The sequence below is a fragment of the Oscarella lobularis genome, chromosome 1 (genome assembly GCF_947507565.1).
Source record: "Oscarella lobularis chromosome 1, ooOscLobu1.1, whole genome shotgun sequence".
In the NCBI taxonomy this organism is placed as follows: domain Eukaryota; kingdom Metazoa; phylum Porifera; class Homoscleromorpha; order Homosclerophorida; family Oscarellidae; genus Oscarella; species Oscarella lobularis.
The window spans coordinates 4,358,148-4,380,432 of record NC_089175.1 but is presented as its reverse complement, the minus strand read 5'-3'; the positions used below and the strand labels follow the sequence as shown (position 1 = coordinate 4,380,432).

The 22,285-nt window shown below is 41.8% G+C and overlaps 3 protein-coding genes across 3 annotated transcripts; all 3 read right to left on the bottom strand.

The window, feature by feature from the left end:
- Nucleotides 1–10,917: 10,917 nt before the first annotated feature.
- Nucleotides 10,918–12,347, bottom strand: LOC136183319 (uncharacterized). The gene is made up of 3 exons (XM_065969920.1): nt 12,249–12,347; nt 11,599–12,195; nt 10,918–11,546 (listed from the first exon to the last, which is right to left on the bottom strand). Exons 2-3 carry the CDS (start codon nt 12,176–12,178, stop codon nt 11,188–11,190), a joined length of 939 nt encoding a protein of 312 aa, XP_065825992.1. The 5' UTR covers nt 12,179–12,195; nt 12,249–12,347; the 3' UTR covers nt 10,918–11,187.
- A 143-nt stretch (nt 12,348–12,490) lies between these two features.
- LOC136185364 (von Willebrand factor A domain-containing protein 7-like) lies at nt 12,491–16,032 on the bottom strand. The gene is made up of 6 exons (XM_065972515.1): nt 14,908–16,032; nt 14,093–14,854; nt 13,468–14,042; nt 13,024–13,420; nt 12,787–12,975; nt 12,491–12,734 (listed from the first exon to the last, which is right to left on the bottom strand). The coding sequence occupies exons 1-6, from the start codon at nt 15,992–15,994 to the stop codon at nt 12,649–12,651; spliced, it is 3,096 nt and encodes a 1,031-aa protein (XP_065828587.1). The 5' UTR covers nt 15,995–16,032; the 3' UTR covers nt 12,491–12,648.
- Nucleotides 16,033–16,117: 85 nt separating this feature from the next.
- LOC136184186 (von Willebrand factor A domain-containing protein 7-like) lies at nt 16,118–19,703 on the bottom strand. The gene is made up of 6 exons (XM_065971038.1): nt 18,522–19,703; nt 17,683–18,465; nt 17,043–17,626; nt 16,587–16,992; nt 16,360–16,539; nt 16,118–16,309 (listed from the first exon to the last, which is right to left on the bottom strand). Exons 1-6 carry the CDS (start codon nt 19,648–19,650, stop codon nt 16,227–16,229), a joined length of 3,165 nt encoding a protein of 1,054 aa, XP_065827110.1. The 5' UTR covers nt 19,651–19,703; the 3' UTR covers nt 16,118–16,226.
- Nucleotides 19,704–22,285: the final 2,582 nt, after the last annotated feature.

Below are 22,285 nucleotides of genomic sequence, written 5' to 3'. Positions count from 1 at the left end.
AGATTAAGCCCTCAATTTAACATTTAGGCACTGAGAATCAAAAATTAGGTCCTCAATTTAATATTTAGGTTCTAAGAGTCAAAGATTAGGTCCTCAATTTAATATTTAGGGCTTAAGAATTAAAGATTAAGCCCTCATTTTAATATTTAGGAACTAAGAATTAAAGTTTAGGCCCTCAATTTAATATGTAGGCACTAATAATCAAAGATTAGGCCCTCAATTTAATATTTAGGAACTAAGAATCAAAGATTAGGCCCTCAATTTAATATTTAGGTCCTAAGAATTAAAAATTAGGCCCTCAATTTAACACTTATGTCCTAAGAATTAAAGATAAGGTCCTCAATTTAATACTTAGGCACTAAGAATTAAAGATTAGGCCCTCAATTTAATATTTAGGCACTAAGAATCAAAGATTAGGCCCTCAATTTAATATTTAGGCACTAATAATCAAAGATTAGGCCCTCAATTTAATATTTAGTTTCAAAGAGTCAAAGATTAGGTCCTCAATTTAATATTTAGGGCTTAAGAATTAAAGATTAGGCCCTCATTTTAATATTTAGGAACTAAGAATCAAAGATTAACCCCTCAATTTAATATTTAGGCACTAATAATCAACGATTAGGCCCTCAATTTAATATTCAGGTCCTAAGAATTAAAAATAAGGCTCTCAATTTGATATTTAGCGCTTAATAAATAAAGATTAGGCCCTCAATTTAATATTTAGGCACTGAGAATCAAAAATTAGGTCCTCAATTTAATATTTAGGTTCTAAGAGTCAAAGATTAGGTCCTCAATTTAATATTTAGGGCTTAAGAATTAAAGATTAGGCCCTCATTTTAATATTTAGGAACTAAGAATTAAAGTTTAGGCCCTCAATTTAGTATGTAGGCACTAATAATCAAAGATTAGGCCCTCAATTTAATATTTAGGAACTAAGAATCAAAGATTAGGCCCTCGATTTAATATTTAGGTCCTAAGAATTAAAGATTAGGCCCTCAATTTAATATTTAGGTTCTAAGAGTCAAAGATTATGCTCTCAATTTAATGTTTAGGGCCTAAGAATTAAAGATTAGGCCCTCAATTTAATATTTAGGCACTAATAATCAAAGATTAGTCCCTCAATTTAATATTTAGGTCCTAAGAATTAAAAATTTTGCCCTCAATTTTATATTTATTGCTTAATAATTAAACAATAGGCCCTCAAATTAATATTTAGGTCCTAGGAAATAAAGATTAGGCCCTCAATTCAATATTTACGCACTGAGAATCAAAGATTAAGCCATCAATTTAATATTTATTAACTAATAATCAAAGATTAGGCCTTCAATTTAATATTTAAGTTCTAAGAGTCAAAGATTAGGCCCTCAATTTAATATTTAAGCACTAAGAATCAAAGTTTAGGCCCTAAATTTAATATTTAGGCACTAGTAATCAACGATTAGGCCCTCAAGTTAATATTTAGTTTCAAAGAGTCAAAGATTAGGTCCTCAATTTAATATTTAGGGCTTAAGAATTAAAGATTAGGCCCTCATTTTAATATTTAGGAACTAAGAATTAAAGTTTAGGCCCTCAATTTAATATTTAGTCACTAATAATCAAAGATTAGGCCCTCAATTTAATATTTAGGAACTAAGAATCAAAGATTAGGCCCTCAATTTAATATTTAAGTCCTAAGAATTAAAAATTAGGCCCTCAATTTAAAACTTATGTCCTAAGAATTAAAGATAAGGTCCTCAATTTAATACTTAGGCACTAAGAATTAAAGTTTAGGCCCTCAATTTAATATTTAGGAACTAAGAATCAAAGATTAGGCCCTCAATTTAATATTTAGGTCTTAAGAATTAAAAATTAGGCCCTCAATTTAATATTTAGGCACTAAGAATTAAAGATTAGGTCCTCAATTTAATATTTAGGTTCTAAGAGTCAAAGATTAGGCTCCCAATTTGATTATTTCAGGAGAGCGAGTTGGCCCGTCCTTTGTAATTTACTGCTGTTTATTACAGGACAGAAGAGTCGGCTTATCTCTTTTAATTTTACTGTTATTTGTTACAGGAGAGCAAGTTGGCCTGTCCCTTGTAATTCACTGTAATTTATTACAGGACAGAAGAGTCGGCCCTTCCCTTGTAATTTTACTGTAATTTATTACCGAAGAGAAGAGTTGGCCAGTCCACTGTAATTTATTACATGAGAGAAGAATCGGCTAGTCCCTTGTAATTCACTGTAATTTATTACAGGGGAGAAGAGTTGGCCAGTCCCTTGTAGGCCCTGAGAATTAAAAATTAGGCCCTCAATTTAATATTTAGGCACTCAGAATCAAATATTAGGCCTTCATTTTAAAATTTAGGTCCTAAGAATTAAAAATTAGGCCCTCAATTTAATATCTAGGGCTTAATGATTAAAGATTAGGCCCTCAATTTAATATTTAGGCACTAAGAATCAAAGATTAGGCCCTCAATTTAATATTTAGGCACTAATAATCAAAGATTAGGCCCTCAATTTAATACTTAGGCACTAAGAATCAAAGATTAGACCCTCAATTAAATACTTAGGTTCTAAGAATTAACGATTAGGCCCTCAATTTAATTTTTCGGTCCTAAGAATCAAAGATTAGGCCTTCAATTTAATATTTAGGGCCTAAGAATTAAAGATTAGGCCCTCAATTTAATATTTAGGAACTAAGAATCAAAGATTAGGCCCTCAATTTAAAATTTAGGTTCTAAGAGTCAAAGATTAGGCTCTCAATTTAATATTTAAGTTCTAAGAGTAAAAGATTAGGCCCTCAATTTAATCTTTAGGGCCTAAGAGTGAAAGATTAAGCCCTCAATTTAATATTTAGGAACTAAGAATCAAAGATTAACCCCTCAATTTAATATTTAGGCACTAATAATCAACGATTAGGCCCTCAATTTAATATTCAGGTCCTAAGAATTAAAAATAAGGCTCTCAATTTGATATTTAGCGCTTAATAAATAAAGATTAGGCCCTCAATTTAATATTTAGGCACTGAGAATCAAAAATTAGGTCCTCAATTTAATATTTAGGTTCTAAGAGTCAAAGATTAGGTCCTCAATTTAATATTTAGGGTTTAAGAATTAAAGATGAGGCCCTCATTTTAATATTTAGGAACTAAGAATTAAAGTTTAGGCCCTCAATTTAATATGTAGGCACTAATAATCAAAGATTAGGCCCTCAATTTAATATTTAGGAACTAAGAATCAAAGATTAGGCCCTCGATTTAATATTTAGGTCCTAAGAATTAAAGATTAGGCCCTCAATTTAATATTTAGGTTCTAAGAGTCAAAGATTATGCTCTCAATTTAATGTTTAGGGCCTAAGAATTAAAGATTAGGCCCTCAATTTAATATTTAGGCACTAATAATCAAAGATTAGTCCCTCAATTTAATATTTTGGTCCTAAGAATTAAAAATTTTGCCCTCAATTTTATATTTATTGCTTAATAATTAAACAATAGGCCCTCAAATTAATATTTAGGTCCTAGGAAATAAAGATTAGGCCCTCAATTCAATATTTACGCACTGAGAATCAAAGATTAAGCCATCAATTTAATATTTATTAACTAATAATCAAAGATTAGGCCCTCAATTTAATATTTAGGCACTAATAATCAAAGATTAGGCCCTCAATTTAATATTTAGGCACTAATAATCAAAGATTAGGCCCTCAATTTAATATTTATGGCTTAAGAATTAAAGATTAGGCCCTCATTTTAATATTTAGGAACTAAGAATTAAAGTTTAGGCCCTCAATTTAATATTTAGGCACTAATAATCAAAGATTAGGCCCTCAATTTAATTTTTAGGCACTAATAATCAAAGATTAGGCCCTCAATTTAATATTTAGTTTCAAAGAGTCAAAGATTAGGTCCTCAATTTAATATTTAGGGCTTAAGAATTAAAGATTAGGCCCTCATTTTAATATTTAGGAACTAAGAATTAAAGTTTAGCCCCTCAATTTAATATTTAGGAACTAAGAATCAAAGATTAGGCCCTCAATTTAATATTTAGGTCCTAAGAATTAAAATTTAGGCCCTCAATTTAAATCTTATGTCCTAAGAATTAATGATAAGGTCCTCAATTTAATACTTAGGCACTAAGAATTAAAGATTAGGCCCTCAATTTAATATTTAGGCACTAAGAATTAAAGATTAGGCCCTCAATTTAATATTTAGGAACTAAGAATCAAAGATTAGGCCCTCAATTTAAAATTTAGGTTCTAAGAGTCAAAGATTAGGCCCTCAGTTTGATTATTCCAGGTGAGCGAGTTGGCCCGTCCTTTGTAATTTACTGCAGTTTATTACAGGACAGAAGAGTCTGCTTATCTCTTTTAATTTTACTGTTATTTGTTACAGGAGAGCGAGTTGGCCTGTCCGTTGTAATTTACTGTAATTTATTACAGGACAGAAGAGTCGGCCCGTCCCTTGTAATTTTACTGTAATTTATTACCGAAGAGAAGAGTTGGCCAGTCCACTGTAATTTATTACATGAGAGAAGAATCGGCTAGTCCCTTGTAATTCACTGTAATTTATTACAGGGGAGAAGAGTTGGCCAGTCCCATGTAGGCCCTCAGAATTAAAAATTAGGCCCTCAATTTAATATTTAGGCACTAAGAATCAAAGATTAAGTCCTCAATTTAATATTTATTCACTAAAAGTAAAGATTAGGCCCTCAATTTAATATTTTGGGACTAAGAATCAAAGATTAGGCCCTCAATTTAAAATTTAGGTTCTAAGAGTCAAAGATTAGGCTCTCAATTTAATATTTAAGTTCTAAGAGTAAAAGATTAGGCCCTCAATTTAATCTTTAGGGCCTAAGAGTGAAAGATTAGGCCCTCAATTTAATATTTAGGAACTAAGAATCAAAGATTAGGCCCTCAATTTAATATTTAGGCACTAATAATCAACGATTAGGCCCTCAATTTAATATTCAGGTCCTAAGAATTAAAAATAAGGCTCTCAATTTGATATTTAGCGCTTAATAAATAAAGATTAGGCTCTCAATTTAATATTTAGGCACTGAGAATCAAAAATTAGGTCCTCAATTTAATATTTAGGTTCTAAGAGTCAAAGATTAGGTCCTCAATTTAATATTTAGGGCTTAAGAATTAAAGATTAGGCCCTCATTTTAATATTTAGGAACTAAGAATTAAAGTTTAGGCCCTCAATTTAATATGTAGGCCCTAATAATCAAAGATTAGGCCCTCAATTTAATATTTAGGAACTAAGAATCAAAGATTAGGCCCTCAATTTAATATTTGGGTCCTAAGAATTAAAAATTAGGCCCTCAATTTAACACTTATGTCTTAAGAATTAAAGATAAGGTCCTCAATTTAATACTTAGGCACTAAGAATTAAAGATTAGGCCCTCAATTTAATATTTAGGCACTAAGAATCAAAGATTAGGCCCTCAATTTAATATTTAGGTTCTAAGAGTCAAAGATTAGGCCCTCAATTTGATTATTCTAGGTGAGCGAGTTGGCCCTTCCTTTGTAATTTACTGCAGTTTATTACAGGACAGAAGAGTCGGCTTATCTCTTTTAATTTTACTGTTATTTGTTACCGAAGAGAAGAGTTGGCCAGTCCACTGTAATTTATTACATGAGAGAAGAATCGGCTAGTCCCTTGTAATTCACTGTAATTTATTACAGCGAAGAAGAGTTGGCCAGTCCCTTGTAGGCCCTGAGAATTAAAAATTAGGCCCTCAATTTAATATTTAGGCACTCAAAATCAAATATTAGGCCTTCATTTTAAAATTTAGGTCCTAAGAATTAAAAATTAGGCCCTCACTTTAATATCTAGGGCTTAATGATTAAAGATTAGGCCCTCAATTTAATATTTAGGCACTAAGAATCAAAGATTAGGCCCTCAATTTAATATTTAGGCAATAAGAATCAAAGATTAGGCCCTCAATTTAATATTTGGGCACTAGTAATCAACGATTAGGCCCTCAATTTAATATTTAGTTTTAAAGAGTCAAAGATTAGGTCCTCAATTTAATATTTAGGGCTTAAGAATTAAAAATTAGGCCCTCAATTTAATATTTAGGTCTTAATAATTAAAGATTAGCCCCTCAATTTAATATTAAGGTCCTAAGAATTAAAAATTAGGCCCTCAATTTAATATCTAGGGCTTAATGATTAAAGATTAGGCCCTCAATTTAATATTTGGGCACTAAGAATCAAAGATTAGGCCCTCAATTTAATATTTAGGCAATAAGAATCAAAGATTAGGCCCTCAATTTAATATTTGGGCACTAGTAATCAACGATTAGGCCCTCAATTTAATATTTAGTTTTAAAGAGTCAAAGATTAGGTCCTCAATTTAATATTTAGGGCTTAAGTATTAAAAATTAGGCCCTCAATTTAATATTTAGGTCTTAATAATTAAAGATTAGCCCCTCAATTTAATATTAAGGTCCTAAGAATTAAAAATTAGGCCCTCAATTTAATTTTTAGGGCTTAATAATTAAAGATTAGGCCCTCAATTTAATATTCAGGTCCTAAGAATTAAAGATTAGGCCCTCAATTTAATATTTATGTCCTAAGAATTAAAGATAAGGTCCTTAATTTAATACTTAGGCACTAAGAATTAAAGATTAGGCTCTCAACTTAATATTTAGGCTTAATGAATTAAAGATTAGGCCCTCAATTTACTATTTAGCTCCTAAGAATTAAAGATAAGGCTCTCAATTTGATTATTGCAAGAGAGCGAGTTGGCTCGTCCCTTGTAATTTACTGTAGTTTATTACAGGACAGAAGAGTCGGCTTATCTCTTTTAATTTTACTGGTATTTGTTACAGGAGAGCGAGTTGGCCAGTCCCTTGTAATTTACTGTAATTTATTACAGGACGGACGGCTGGTCCCTTGTAATTCACTGTGATTTATTACAGGAGAGAAGAGATGGCCAGTCTCTTTTAATTCACTGTAATTTATTACACGACAGAAGATTCGGCTAGTACCTTGTAATTTTACTGTAATTTATTACAGGAGAGAAGAGTTGGCCAGTCCACTGTAATTTATTACATGAGAGAAGAATCGGCTAGTCCCTTGTAATTCACTGTAATTTATTACAGGGGAGAAGAGTTGGCCAGTCCCTTGTAGGCCCTGAGAATTAAAAATTAGGCCCTCAGTTTAATATTTAGGCCCTAAGATCTAAAGATTAGGTCCTCAATTTAATATTTAGGAAATGAGATTTAAAGATTATGCTTTCAATTTAATATGTAGGCCTTAAGATATAAAGATCAGGACCTCAATTTAATATTTAGGCCCTAAGATCTAAAGATTAGGCCCTTAATTTAATGTTTAGGTACTAAGAATTAAAAATTAGGCCCTCAATTTAATATTTAGGCACTAAGAATCAAAGATTAGGCCCTCAATTTAATATTTAGGTTCTAAGAGTCAAAGATTAGGCCCTCAATTTAATATTTAGGGCCTAAGAATTAAAGATTAGGCCCTCAATTTAATATTTAGGAACTAAGAATCAAAGATTAGGCCCTGAATTTGATATTTTGGCACTAATAATCAAAGGTTAGGCCCTCAATTTAATATTTAGGCACTAAGAATCAAAGATTAGGCCCTCAATTTAATATTTAGGAACTAAGAATCAAAGATTAGGCCCTCAATTTAATATTTTGGTCCTAAGAATTAAAAATTAGGCCCTCAATTTAATATTTAGGGCTTAATAATTAAAGATTAAGCCCTCAATTTTATAGTTATGCACTAAGAATCAAAGATTAGGCCCTCAATTTAATATTTAGGTCCTAGGAATTAAAAATTAGGTTCTCAATTTAATATTTATGTCCTAAGAATTAAAGTAAGGTCCTCAATTTAATACTTAGGCACTGAGAATTAAAGATAAGGCTCTCAACTTAATATTTAGGCTCAATGAATTAAAGATTACCTCAATTTAATACTTAGGCACTAAGAATTAAAGATAAGGCTCTCAACTTAATATTTAGGCTCAATGAATTAAAGATTAGGCCCTCAATTTACCATTTAGGTCCTATGAATTAAAGATTAGGCTCTCAATTTGATGATTCCAGGAGAGCGAGTTGGCCCGTCCCTTGTAATTTACTGTAGTTTATTACAGGACAGAAGAGTCGGCTTATCTCTTTTAATTTTACTGTTATTTGTTACAGGAGAGCGAGTTGGCCAGTCCCTTGTAATTTACTGTAATTTATTACAGGACAGACGGCTAGTCCCTTGTAATTCACTGTAATTTATTACAGGAGAGAAAAGATGGCCAGTCTCTTGTAATTCACTGTAATTTATTACAGGACAGAAGAGTCGGCTAGTCCCTTGTAATTTTACTGTAATTTATTAGAGGAGAGAAGAGTTGGCCAGTCCATTGTAAGTTACTGTAATTTATTACAGAAGAGAAGAGTTGGCCAGTCCATTGTAATTTACTGTAATTTATTACATGAGAGAAGAATCGGCTAGTCCCTTGCATTTCACTGTAATTTATTACAGTGGAGAAGAGTTGGCCAGTTCCTTGTAGGCCCTGAGAATTAAAAATTAGGCCCTCAATTTAATATTTAGGTCCTTAGAGTCAAAGATTAGGCCCTCCATTTAATATTCAGGGCCTAAGAATTAAAGATTATGCCCTCAATTTAATATTTAGGAACTAAGAATCAAAGATTAGGCCCTCAATTTAATATTTTGGCACTAGTAATCAAAGGTTAGGCCCTCAATTTAATATTTAGGCACTAAGAATCAAAGATTAGGCCCTCAATTTAATATTTAGTTCCTCAGAATTAAAAATTAGTCCCTCAATTTAATATTTAGGGCTTAAATCTCCTAGTGAACACCTTATGTCTAAACACGTGATATCCGGGTTGGCACGAAATTTTGTTTTTGTGGCCGTTGTGTCTGTGTCTACTTCGCGTAAGGACTGCACAGGTGAGTCGAGGCCCCTGTGGGGAACCAACGGGGAACAAACAGATGCAAAACCGTTTTTTTCTGATTAGGCACGTCGTCGTCAGCTGTGAAAAAGCAAGTCTATTCCTAATTCACGCTAACAATCACACGAACGGCATCGTATCGTTATTCGGCAGCAAGATATTTCGCCATCGAAGCCAAAACTACGGTAAAGCAAAGGATCGTCGACTTCTCCACGACTTGACCTCCACCTAAGTCAAAGTCCTTCATTTGTGCACGTCGACGAAAACGTGTTTCTTACTGCTGCTGCTGCTGCTGCTATCGATGCACAGTGGAGTCGAAACCAGCCCACCCAAACGAATAGCACGTCAGCGAATTGTCGCCCATCATTTCATGATTTTCCTCACAAGAAACTTCAGCCGTACTTCCTAAATGAAAATTAGACATCTCGCTGACGTGTCCACCACTGGGACGACTCGGCATTGGACACCCCTCTGAGAAGAGAACCGTCATCATAAACTAGATAATGATGGCCCGTTGTTAGCCATCATGTGATCCCCGAACACCCTTAGCACGGTGTCCGATCTCTATTAGTGCCTACAGCATATGTGCATTATGGGCATGACATTGCCTAACCACACCTTAATCTGCCCGGAAATATGTACTTTCTGTAAAAATGAGAATAGGGCACCTGGTGGCTATGCCTTTACTCCACAGATTTCAGGTGTTCTATTTACATGTATATTTCAAAACAGCGATTCACCTGTCGAGTAAAAGTGACACAGAGCTACCCTTCCCTGTATGGCCCCCCTCGGGTGCGTGATCAAGTGGCACGTTATCAGCTCGCAGTTGGGTTTGCGTGCTGCGAGCTTCGCTCGCAGCACGACAAACCCAACGTGCTCCTTTACTGTGTTCGCTCGATGAGCGTTACCAATGAAGCTCAATTGTTATGTGCCAGTTATGTTTAATAGTAGCCAATGTAATATGCCTACAGTACATACGTACTCGTTCCAGAAAACTTTGTACACAATCCGGGGTTACTATCTATCTACTGTGACGTCACCTTTTCGCTAGCAATTGTGTTCAAAATACGGGAGAGTATGACATCACAATGAATGTGATGTCATAAAGGCACCTGTTTGTGTGATTGGTTTAAGTGCGATTGTGACGTCAGGGTTACCGACAGACACACACTTTGAGATTTTGGCCGATCACGTTTGAGAGCCCCTCCCACCAGGGCGCGCGCGGGCTTCGCCCGCGCGCGCCCTGGTGTTCGGGGAATAATAGATTGACCGTGACTACCTTGACCACAGTCGTCCCCGTAGTATCCTCTCAAGCACACACACGTACTTTCTCCTCTGTATATTCCTCCATTGAGACAGGTAATTCGACCGCAGTCTGTGACTGGACGACTTTGTCTGCTAACCGAACAAATAACTGTGTTTCCTGACGCGTCCGTGGCGGACACATTGACGCTTTCATTGCAGCAAAACACGGCAATGGATACTCATTGACATCTTTGCCAAATACATTAAAAGTGACGTAAGAGACAGCTGGCGTTGTCAGATTAGGTCTATCTTGCACTGGACACAAAGCAGGTGTTCAAACATTTGGAGTAATAATAGACGGAATTTTAGTAGAAATATTAGTCAACACAGTTTCAGTGGCGAAATAGGTACTGCAGAAATGGGAAGTAAAACAGTTGTAGGTTCGTCTTCACACGGAAGACAGAAGTCGAGTCTTGTGTGGTATATTATACTTTCCCAGCCATTCTTTGCCATTAACTTGCAATCCAAGAAAAATGCTTCCGCACATTCTAATATTATAGCACTTGCTGCTACAAATTGGAAGTAGATGGGAAACATGGCACGGAGCCAGCGATTTTGCTGTGTCTTCCTAAGCCGAACAAGTATTAGTTTGGAAAAATGCCTCGGTTTGTCTTGCATGAAATACCGAACACGCCAACAATGCTGATGCTGAAAGAGATCCTTTAGTGGTGCTTAAGTAAAGGTAGTAATTATGATCTAATTGTGATCTACTTTTCATCAGGAAACGGTAGCTGCTGGTGACAGCCTACACAATAATAGTCAGTGACAAATACAAGAACAGACGATACTCGTTAATTAGTTAAATTGGTTTTGTCTTCTTTTCCGTCGTTGCTGGACCACCTCCTTTTTCGTGGGCATAGCCTTACATCCGGCGCATTGCACGGAAAGCCAAAAAACTCAGGATCTTCATAGGATTTGCTGCTCATAAACGTCCTGTTGTAGTGCGAAAGCTTGGTGTAATGCTGCTTCACTTGAAGATCTTCTGCCAATCACAGAAACTCGCTTTTGCTTCTTTCAGTGTTCCTCTTTCTTGAGGAATTGCGGCTTTATACTCAATTGAATTTAGAAATAATGAATGGTGCAACACTGTCCAAAGAAAAGCAATAGACGATAAACTGAATTCACCCGTCTCGGACAAAAATTTGACACTTCTTGTGAGTTCCAATAGAATGTCATTCACGCAGTCATACATGACGACAAGAAACGAGTCCTTGGTTATGAGTATTCCTGGAACAAGTGTATTTTCATGAGGACGCCGTCGATGATGAACAAACGAATAGATGATAGTCTGTGCAGCAGTCTGAGGCACATGCTTCCTTAGCTCTTCTAAATGCGATGCTGTTATCAAAAACAATACCGTTACTTATATCTTTTGTACCGTCTCGCTTCACTTCACATGGTACCCCTCCCTCAAAGCCGTCTTCACTCAAAAAACTGTCAGTCAATGATGGCTGCGCCACAGCGACTGGCGTTGCCGCGTGATGATCATTTTCAATTGTAATTTTTGATATCATATCCAAGTATCCGTGCCAAGTATGAAATTCGTCTCCCAATCCGGTGCCTTTCACCTTGATATCACCGAATAACGATGGCTGTTTGTCTCTTGCCTTGTTGTGATCACGGGTAGAAAGACAGCAGTAGCCAGTCAAAGGATAAATGACGTTCTTTGCCAGAAAAAGATGCACGTCAAATTCTCTTCTTACTTCTGGTATCTCGATTCGTTTCTCTGCATATTCATTAACAAATCGAGATAGGCGATCTACTGCCTCTGAGCACCCTTCGAGTTCAAGAGAGAAGAGACCGGCACCGTGTATGGGAGAATCAAAGGCAAAGACACGAAAATTTGGAATGTAACTCCAATTCATGAAATCGTGGTCCAATACTGAGAATGGGTGACTTCCAAGAGAGGCATTTGCCCCGAACTTTCGGTAACGAAACGTGTAATTCTGCCTACGCATTTCCAAAAGCAACGCAGCTGAAACTAACCAATTAGTGATACGTAAACAAAGACGCGACGCGCTTACGAACCAACTCTTTCCTCGTCGGTGACCTTCGTCGCCACGCTGGACGCCTCGCTTGCCTCCACGGCATCTCTGTAAAGAGACAAGACAATTTTCTTGTCGGTCGGTTAGGAAACGACTGACTCACGAGGCCGACATCAGAGCGAAAAGAAAGAACACGTGATACCTATCCGGGTTAGTGTGGTGCAAGTCGAGTCCGTATCGCGGTCTATCGCTGTTGTGGCGGTGTCTACTTCGCGGAAGGACTGCACAGGTGTGTCAATTTTGAAAGGAGCCCCTGTCGGGGATCGTTCCTTTCAACGTGGGACAAACAGACGCGACACCGTTTTTTTCTGATTAAGCACAGCTGTGCATAAGCAAGTCTACTCCTAATTCACGCAAACAATCACACGAACGGCATCGTATCGTTATTCAGCAGCAAGATATTTCGCCATTGAAGCCAAAACTACGGCAAAGCAGAGGATCGTCGACTTTTCTATGGCATGAGCTCCACCTGTAAGTCAAAGTCCTTCATTTGTGCACGTCGACGAAAACGTGTTTCTTACTGCTGCTGCTGCTGCTATCGATGCACATTGGAGTCGAACCAGCCCACCCAAACGAACAGCACGTCAGCGAATTCTCGCCCATCATTTCATGATTTTCCTCACAAGAAACTTCAACCGTACTTCCTACATGAAAATTAGACATCTCGCTGACGTGTCCACCACTGGGAAGACTTGGCATTGGACACCCCTCTGAGAAGAGAACCGTCATCATAAATAATAGATTTTGACCGCGACTACCTTGACCACAGTCGTCCCCGTAGTATCCTCTCAAGCACACACACGTACTTTCTCCTCTGCATATTCCTCCATTGAGACAGGTAATTCGACCGCAGTCTGTGACTGGACGACTTTCTCTGCTAACCGAACAGACAGCTGTGTTTCCTGACGCGTCTGTAGCTGACACATTGACGCTTTCATTGCAGCAAGACACGGTAATGGATACGTCCGCAAAGGTATTAGAATTTCTCATGGAAAAGTCGATCGTTTCTGTGGAATCAATTGTCTCTAATCCCGAACCGGTATCTATAATTTTTAGAGCAGCTGTCCACACGGAGTTACAGTTGCCCGATACACGGTCACATGTTTCTGAACTGACGGCGTTGACAATACAGACAGGCGGATCGTAGTCAATATACTGAGAGATCAGAATCGTATATCGTTATCAAAGATAGATGGTCTTACCTCTGAATCGATAAAGAGTCGAACGATGAACGAGCTGAGCTCGTTTGTCGTCTGTGATTTTACTGTAACTGTGACCGAATCGAACCCGGTTCTGTTGTAGCAAGATGGCACCGAGAAACGAAGCTTCACGGTCTGCAATTCATCGGCAGCCAGGCTCAATGTCGTTGGGATTAGAGAGCTAGAAATGTCTAAGTCGTCTTCTACTGTTATCGTAAATTTGTCTTTTCTCAAAGTCTCAACCGAAAAACTCAGCTCCGACTTTTGTCCCTGTTTCACGCTCAGCTGAGACTCGGCTGAAATCGCGATTTTGTACGTGAGAGGCATGACGAGAGTGGGAGACGTGCGTGTAAACGTTTGTCCCTTGTATTGACCAGAAATGGCGACGTGAAACGGCTCAGCCGGAATGACGACGCTTTCGTTTGAAATGTAGTCGATGCTATCGGTTTTCCTTTCAAAGAGAGCGGCGCTGCAGTTGTGAATGAGTGTCCCATTTTCTGCTAAAATCGAGATAGTATTTACTTGACCTTCGCTCTTATTTAGTCCAACGACCGAGAGTCGTACCACGATAGAGTCACCTAGAGAGAAGCTCTAGCAAAATGAAAGAGTTAGAATGACACACATGTACCTATTCTAGGTCTGCCTAGTACTGGAAACATTCCAGGATGACTGGCGTTATATTTTGGCTCTACAAGACTGTAGTCAAAGCTTAGGATGCTCATTCCCTTGACGAGAAGGCTATAGGGCTCTACAGCAGTTACCGTGATTGTCCACGTGCCTCGATCAGGTTTAGATATGTGAACGATAGACGTGCTATTGTTTACCATTTTCTCAGAGTCGTTCAGAAAGACGAATTTACCGTTTGGATCGATAAGAATGAACGACGTGTTTTTTCCGCTCAGTGAAACCGTGAGATCGGTTACCAATTCGTCAATAATCACTGGCACGTTAGAGCCCGACACTCCCGTGGGGATTATTGACTCGTAGTGTAGAAGAGTCACGTCAGACTCGGCAAAAAAATTCATCGTAAGCCGCAATATGTCTTCGACAGAAGCCGTGTCTTCTGACAAGACTTGACCTCCAGAAACGCTGGCCAAACGATGATAGACAGAATAGGCATCCATAGACTCCTTTCGCGACTGCACCATGGACGAGTTGCCCACGAGGAAAAAGACTTTGACTTTTTTCATTGCAATCAAAGCCATGGCTTCGGAATAGCGGCTGAAGTCCTTGGCACTATTTTCGGTTAGCACGTACACAGAAGATCCTTTCTTGGCGTTTTTCAACGCCATAATTAGCCCACTGATAGCCATGACGGAATTCCCAGGGTCGACACTTCGACGTTGAACGGGTTTCTCATCAAAACTGCGTCTATTGCGAGATCTATACCCTAGAAAGCGAATTTACCCATGAAACCCGTTCACAGTTCACGTGCTCGAATACCTCGATTATCGAAAGACATTAGATCAATTAGCGTCTCAGCCATGCCGCGTCGTCTTGCGACGCCCTCCGCGCTCATTTTCGACCGACTGTCGAAGACGAAACTCACCGAAGCGCCGTTATCGAGTCCGATAAAACGTTGAAATCGTTGGTCACCGATACGCCGCCAAAAGTCTTCTAAAAGATCGACAGTGGCTTCCGTTGCGACGGCGATCGCCACCTCGTGCAAATAGTGATGTGGCGAAAAGACGGCACTCGTGCTATCCTTGTTTATGCCCCCATTCGCCTGCCTCAACGCACTAAAATCGAGCACACCGCCGTGACTGCATTTTCCACGTCCGCTCGACCCGCCACCTCGTAGGGTCTCCGCCGACGGCTTCTCCTTATCCTGATTAGAGTAATAACCGGTCGTGAGCAGCGTATCGGTGACGAGATTATCCCGACATTCCAGTCGAGGTAGAAACGAGTAGCAATTTGTACAAGTCGGCGTCGTAGACGACGCAATATTTGTCGGTTGTCGATTCGGTTTGACCAAGTCGGCATTCGGACTGCGATGACCCATTTCAATCCAGTTCGAATGACTATAGAAATCTTGCAAGCCGTGCAGTAGTTGCCCGATCGACGTTCTCGCGTCGTCGTACTGCTCGGCGACGGCGTGGCGCACGGCGGCGCTGAACAGCGCCAACAGCCGCCGATTACCCGCGAGAATGTTCTCCGCGTCGAAGTGAGCGGCCGTGTTCGCCGACTCGTCGCCGTCGACGTCGGCGTTCGCCGTCGCGACGGTTTCGATTGCGTTGACGAAGTCGCTCGCCGACGACGAACTTCCGAACGCCGTCCGAACGATTTCGTTTGGGTCGTCGCTGTCGAATGATTGTCGTAGGAGGTTGCGAGAGCGAAGGAGTTGTCGGGCGACTGTCGCCATCGCCTTTCGCGTCAGCTCCTTGTGGGTCGTCGAGCTTTGCATTGTGTTCGAAAACGATCCGCCGAATAGCGCGTCTGCGGCCGAGGAGCCGAACTCGTGGAGCCCTGTCGGTACGAATCCGTTGGTTGCAGTTGAAGCGTAGCACAGAAAGATGCAGAGTCGAATCATCTATGTCAGGCTTTTAGGAGGATGCTCTTCGAACGGGTCTTGATCTCACTATATACAACACAGTCTTCAGTTTTAGTTTTGATATTCCGGCACCTTAGAAAATATACACAGTGACGGTTGGACTGAAAGGTGATCTATTATATCAGTGCACATCTGTGTAGCGCTCTTGCAGGAAAAATCTCTTCTACTTTCATCGTGGTAAACAGTCCATAAAACAGTACATATAATCGTCTTAGTGTGCCATAAACCTCCACACAACCACCCCAAGAACTAGCACGAAGGTCACGATCATTGAGTTTGCCGAAACAGTGGATCCTAAATAACAAAATTAGTGAGAAAGGCAAGCTCAGCCGCGTTATTTTTACCGCTGGAAAGACAAAAAGGCGTTGATCCTGCCCATCCGAACGGACAACAAGTGAGTAGGTTATCACCAGTAAGCTCAAAAGGATCAGTGCACGAAAAGTTGGCCAATTGTCCTTCTTGAAAAGCAGTGGCGTCTCCGTTGAGTACGCCGTTTAGAGGAGCACTCGGCTTCTGACAGCCCTCTAGTGAATAGAAAGTTACTACATTCTCGCTGAAAAATCGTGTTTACCTTGACTGCAGTTGTTTCCAAAATATCCCCCGAGACACAAGCAGCTGTTGGGTCCTTGGCACCGGCCCCCGTTCAGGCAAGGTGCTTGGTCACAGTTACTTTCAGTCGTTGACGTCTTCATTGGCGTGCATGTAGCTTGATTTCCTGACGCATCTGCCACGTTCACTGTGACGCTTTCCGTACAGCAAGACGCCGTGACCGTTGCCGTGACGAACGCATTGCGACTCGTAGAAAGATCGGGATGAGAAATCGAAGCAGTTGACGATTCAACTCCAATAGAATCCAAATGCGATCCTTTGTCGAGAATCGTCACAGAAGAAGTCCAATTTCCAGTGCAATCGTTTGGCGTGCACGACGTCGAGTTGACGTAGTCGACGAAGCAAACCGGCGGATCATAGTCATTAAACTAAGGCACAATTAGTCTGAAAGAGACTGAAAGAAAAGCCCTACGGATACCTGAGAATCAACAAAAATTTTTTTGAGAAACGAGCTCGTCTCATTGGTTGTCTGTGACCTGACGACGATGACAACGCCATCAAGAGAAGTTAGAGGAAAGCACGTCGGTACTGCAACCTCAATCGCAACCGTCTCCGAACTGTTAGCGGCGAGACGAAACGAACTCGGTTGCGGTGCGCCGGTCAGGCCCAATAGATCCTCGGCTTCGACCGTAATATCGAGATATTCCGCCTCGATATTCGCCGTTGACACTACAAATTGCAAACCCAAATTATTTCCCTGTTTGACGCTGCGTCGCGAATTGGCGACGGTTTCCACTTTGAATGCAACGGGCGTTATGAGAGTGTAAGCGAGACGAACGAAAGTCCGTCCGTTATATTGTCCCGAAATCGCGATGTTGAACGGTTCGGCCGGAACGGTAGCTTCTCCTTGGGTCACGTATAAAATATTGTCGGTTGTGTCGTCAAAAAGAACGGTGGTGTATTCCCCCACGACTGTCGTGTTTTCTAGTACGAGGAGAACCTTGTCCACGGTACCTCCATCGGGAAGACCGTTAACCGACAATCGTACGGTAACCAAGTCGCCTAAAGCAAGATAAAAAAACTTATCAATATTTCCTAAATTCTCTGTCTTCCTATACCGATTCTCGGCTGGCCTAGTATGGGAAACATTCCTGGGTGACTGGTATTAAAGTTTGCCTGTACGAGACTGGGTACAAAGTTGAGCGAGCTCGTGCCTTTGACGAGCAAATCGAAGCGACTCTCAGTGTTGATTACTTGCACAGTCCACGAGCCTCGATCCGGACTATGTACAACAGCGAAAGCAGCATTGCCTGTCTGAGCGACGTCGTCTTGCTCCAACGCCGGAGCCTGACCGTTGGGTTTAGTCAGTCTTAGAGAAGGATTTCTTCCGCTCAAAGAAACGGTCATGTTCGTCACGAGATCATCGACAGTCACAGTCACGTTTACACCGAAGGGGCCCGAAGGCGTCGTTGATTCGTATTGGGCTAGACTGATGTCAGTCGCGTCGACGAACGACGAGGCGAGTCGTAGAGCGTGTCCGGTCTTTGACGTGATTTCTGACAGCACTTGACCACCGGATACTTCCGCCAAATAGTTGTAAATCGAATGGGAATCGATTCCTCTGTCCGGTCGCCATAGATTTAGCGACGAATTGCCAACGACGACAACGACTTTGACTCGTTTAGCTGAGAAAAGAGCGACGGCTTCAGGGTATCGATTGAAGTCCTTGGCACCGTTGTCCGTGAATAGGTAGATGGTGGATCCTTTCTTGCTGCTTCTGAGTGCGAGAATAAGGCCGCTGACTGCGAGACTTTCACTAGCAGAGGATACAGAAGTCTTAGCGGAAGAAATTTTGTTTTCGAAGTCAGCTGGAATGCGAGTTCGATAGAGTCCTCCAAAATCTGTCAGCACGGCAATAACTGAAAATTGGAGATTTCGTACATTCGTAGGTCATTACCTTGGTCGTTGAACGGCACGAAGAAAAAGTCGCTCGGTCGCAGCGACGGCGAATTGGCGAACGAAGTGCTCATCTGCCTATAAGCCTCTATCATATCGTCTCGCAACGTCGACGTCGTGTCGAAGACAAAACTGATCGTCGCTCCGTAATCGAGCCCCATGAAACGCGTGAATCGATCGTTGTCGAAGCGATCCCAAAGGCTATTGAGCAAAGCGACGGTAGCGGCCGTCGCAACTAGTGCCGCATCCTGGTGCAAATAGTTATGCGGCGAAAAAATCGCGCTCGTACTATCCTTATTGATGCCGCCCGTCGCGTGTTTCAGTGACGTCACATCGAGGACGCCCCCGTGACTGCACTTCCCCTCGTCGTTCGCACCGCCGCCAATCAGGTCCTTCGCATCGGGTTTTTGGCGATCCTGTTTTGGATAGTAGCCACTTGTGATGAAACTCGTGACGAGGTTATTCCGACACGATTCTCGACGTAGGGTGAGAAAGCCGCCTGGACAATCTTGACACGTGGGAGCGCGCGGCGGAGCTATGTTCGTCGGTTGACGTCCACGAATGGCGAGATTCTCGTTCGGCTTCGTATTACCGAGTTCGATCCAATTCGAGTGACTATAGAAGTCCTGTAGACCGTGTAGGAGTTGCCCGATCGACGTGCGAGCGTCGTCGTACTCCCCCGCGACGACGCTTCGCACGGCGGCGCTGTAGAGAGCGAGAAGACGCTCGTTGCCGACGAGAAAGTTCTCCGCGTCGAAATGGGCCGCCGTGCTGTCCGGATCCTCGGCGTCGACGTCGGCGTTCGCCGTTGTTACCGTCGCAATGGCGGCGACAAAGTCCTCAGCTGACGCCGGGTTTCCGAATGCGGCGCGAACGATTTCGTTCGGGTCGTCGCTTGTGAATGAGGCGGGAAGAAGGCGGCGTTTCTGAAGGAGTGCGCGACCGACTTGCGCCATCGCCGCCGTAGTCATTTCGATGTGCGTCGTCGATCCGGCGGTCGTTGACGAAAAGGATCCGCCGAAGATTGTGTCGGCAACGCCGGCGAGTTTCTCGTTGAAGGCCGTCGGTACGAAGGCGTTCGCGATCCCAGCGACGACAAGCAAGAGAAGAGGACCAAGAGCCATCATCATAGGAAGTGGTCAATATTGCCGTCAGCTTACGGTCCTAATGATCACTTCCCTCGGAACACGTCATCTCACGTGCGAATACTATTGTTCCAGACGTCGGACCACAGTGCCTTGCTGTCTCCTTTGCATTCATAAGGAGTTCGCGTGCTTTGTTGCGTTTTGTGACGGAAGGAAGACGAAGGAATTCCATGTCGTCGCGTGTGATCAATCCGCGCCGTCAGACGATCGAGAAGCTCGCCTTCGACGTCGATTGCCCATACGAGTGCGTCGAGGCGAGGAATGACAACTTTATCCCACGGATTTGCACAGAGTTTGCAGTTTCAGTTTCAGTGACCACCCGGATCTAACGTTGCTCTACCGTGGTCAAAGGAGGCGCAAAGGCCTGTTCTTGGGCATCTTCGGACGATCTGACTGCCTCGAGAGACGAACGATGAATTCGTCTATCTACGAGAGATGTTTCCGTACGGCAAGGCAACATGGTGAAAGTAGAGGAACACCTCGACAAGGCGGTGATGGGCTTAGCCGCTATTGGAGCAGAGCTCAAGACACCATTTCATACTTTATATACTATTCTGCCATAGGCAAAAGCAAAAGCGTCAGAATCATCCCTATAAAACTAGTCATGCAATCCCTTAGGCTTACTGCGAATCGACGAAAACGTTTGTAAGAAACGAGCTCGTCTCATTGGTCGTCTGTGATCTGACAACGATCACAACGCTGTCAAGAGAAGTTAGAGGAAAGATCGCAACCGTCTGCAAACTGTCAGCGGCGAGACAAAACGAACTCGGTTGCAGCACGCCGGTCAGGCCCAATTGATCCTCGGTTTCGACCGTCATATCGAGATATTCCGCCTCGATATTCGCCGTTGACACTACAAATTTCAAACCCAATTTATTTCCCTGTTTGACGCTGCTTCGTGATTTAGGTACAGTTTCCACTTTGAATGCAACGGGCGTTATGAGAGTGTGAGCGAGACGAACGAAATATCGTCCCAAAATCGCGATGTTGAGGCTCCGCCGGAACGGTAGCTTCTCCTTGGGTCACATATAAATTATTGTCGGTTGTATCGTCGAAAAGAACGGCGACATATTCCCCAACGAGGGTCGTGTTTTCTAGTAAGAAAAGGACCTTGTCCACGGTACCTCCATCGGAAATTAAGACCGCTAACTGACAATCGTACGGTAACCAAGTCGCCTAAAGCAAGACGAAAGATTATTTCCAAATTTTTTGTCCTATGGGTGTACCTATTCTGGGCTGGTATGGAAAACAATCCTGGATGAGTTATTGAAGGTTTGCCTGGACGAGACTAGGTACAACTCGTGCCTTTGACGAGCAAATCAAAGCGGCTCTCGGTGTTGATCACTTGCATGCATAGTCCACGAGCCTCGATCGATCCGGACTGTGCACAATAGCAAAAGCGGTGTTCTCTGACTGAGCGATGTTGTTTTGCTCAAACACAGGCGGCTGACCGTGAGGTTTAGTCAGTCTGAGAGTCGGATTTTTTCCGCTTAAAAAGAAAGGGTCATACTCGTCACGAGATCATCGACAGTCACAGTCACGTTTACACCGAAGGGTCCCGAAGGCGTCGTTGATTCGTATTGAGCTAGACTGATGTCAGTCGCGTCGACGAACGACGAGGCGAGTCGTAGAGCGTGTCCGGTCTTTGACGTGATTTCTGACAGCACTTGACCACCGGATACCTCCGCCAAATAGTTGTAAATCGAATGGGAATCGATTCCTCTGTCCGGTCGCCATAGATTCAGCGAGGAATTGCCAACGACGACAACGACTTTGACTCGTTTAGCTGAGAAAAGAGCGACGGCTTCAGGGTATCGATTGAAGTCGTTGGCACCGTTGTCCGTAAATAGGTAGATGGTGGATCCTTTCTTGCTGCTTCTGAGTGCGAGAATAAGGCCGCTGACTGCGAGACTTTCACTAGCAGAGGATACAGAAGTCTTAGCGGAAGAAATTCTGTTTTCGAAGTCAGCTGGAATGCGAGTTCGATAGAGTCCTCCAAAATCTGTCAGCACGGCAATAACTGAAAATTGGAGATTTCGTCATTCGTAGGTCATTACCTTGGTCGTTGAACGGCACGAAGAAAAAGTCGCTCGGTCGCAGCGACGGCGAATTGGCGAACGACGCGCTCATCTGCCTATAAGCTTCAATCATATCGTCTCGCAACGTCGACGTCGTGTCGAAGACAAAGCTGATCGTCGCTCCGTAATCGAGTCTCATAAAACGCGTGAACAAATCGTCGCCGACGCGATCCCAAAGACTATTGAGCAAGACGACAGTAGCGGCCGTCGCAACTCGTGCCGCCTCCACGTGCAAATAGTTATGCGGCGAAATAACCTCGCTCGTACTATCCTTATTGATGCCGCCCGTCGCGTGTCTCAGCGACGTAAGATCGATGACGCCGCCGTGACTGCACTTCCCGTCGCCGTGGAGCCCTGTCGGTACGAATCCGTTGGTTGCAGTGGAAGCGTAGCACAGAAAGATGCAGAGTCGAATCATCCTAAGTCAGGCTTTGCTCTTCAAACGGCCGGGCCTTGCTATATATATGCAACACAGTCTTTACTTTTAGTTTTGACGTTCTGACACCTTGGAAAATTTTGCCAAAGATACGGTGACGGCTGGA

Coding starts and splice junctions, on each gene's coding strand:
- LOC136185364 (XM_065972515.1), bottom strand. CDS start 15,994: ATGATTCGACTCTGCATCTTTCTGTGCTACGCTTCAACTGCAACCAAC. Junction 13,421..13,467: donor GACTCTTTATCGATTCAGAG/GTAAGACCATCT, acceptor CTGATCTCTCAG/TATATTGACTACGATCCGCC. Junction 12,735..12,786: donor CGATAGCAGCAGCAGCAGCA/GTAAGAAACACG, acceptor TTTGACTTACAG/GTGGAGCTCATGCCATAGAA.
- LOC136183319 (XM_065969920.1), bottom strand. CDS start 12,178: ATGCGTAGGCAGAATTACACGTTTCGTTACCGAAAGTTCGGGGCAAAT. Junction 11,547..11,598: donor ATGTGAAGTGAAGCGAGACG/GTACAAAAGATA, acceptor CATCGCATTTAG/AAGAGCTAAGGAAGCATGTG.
- LOC136184186 (XM_065971038.1), bottom strand. CDS start 19,650: ATGATGATGGCTCTTGGTCCTCTTCTCTTGCTTGTCGTCGCTGGGATC. Junction 17,627..17,682: donor ACTAGGCCAGCCGAGAATCG/GTATAGGAAGAC, acceptor ATCTTGCTTTAG/GCGACTTGGTTACCGTACGA. Junction 16,310..16,359: donor GCCTTTTTGTCTTTCCAGCG/GTAAAAATAACG, acceptor TTTGTTATTTAG/GATCCACTGTTTCGGCAAAC.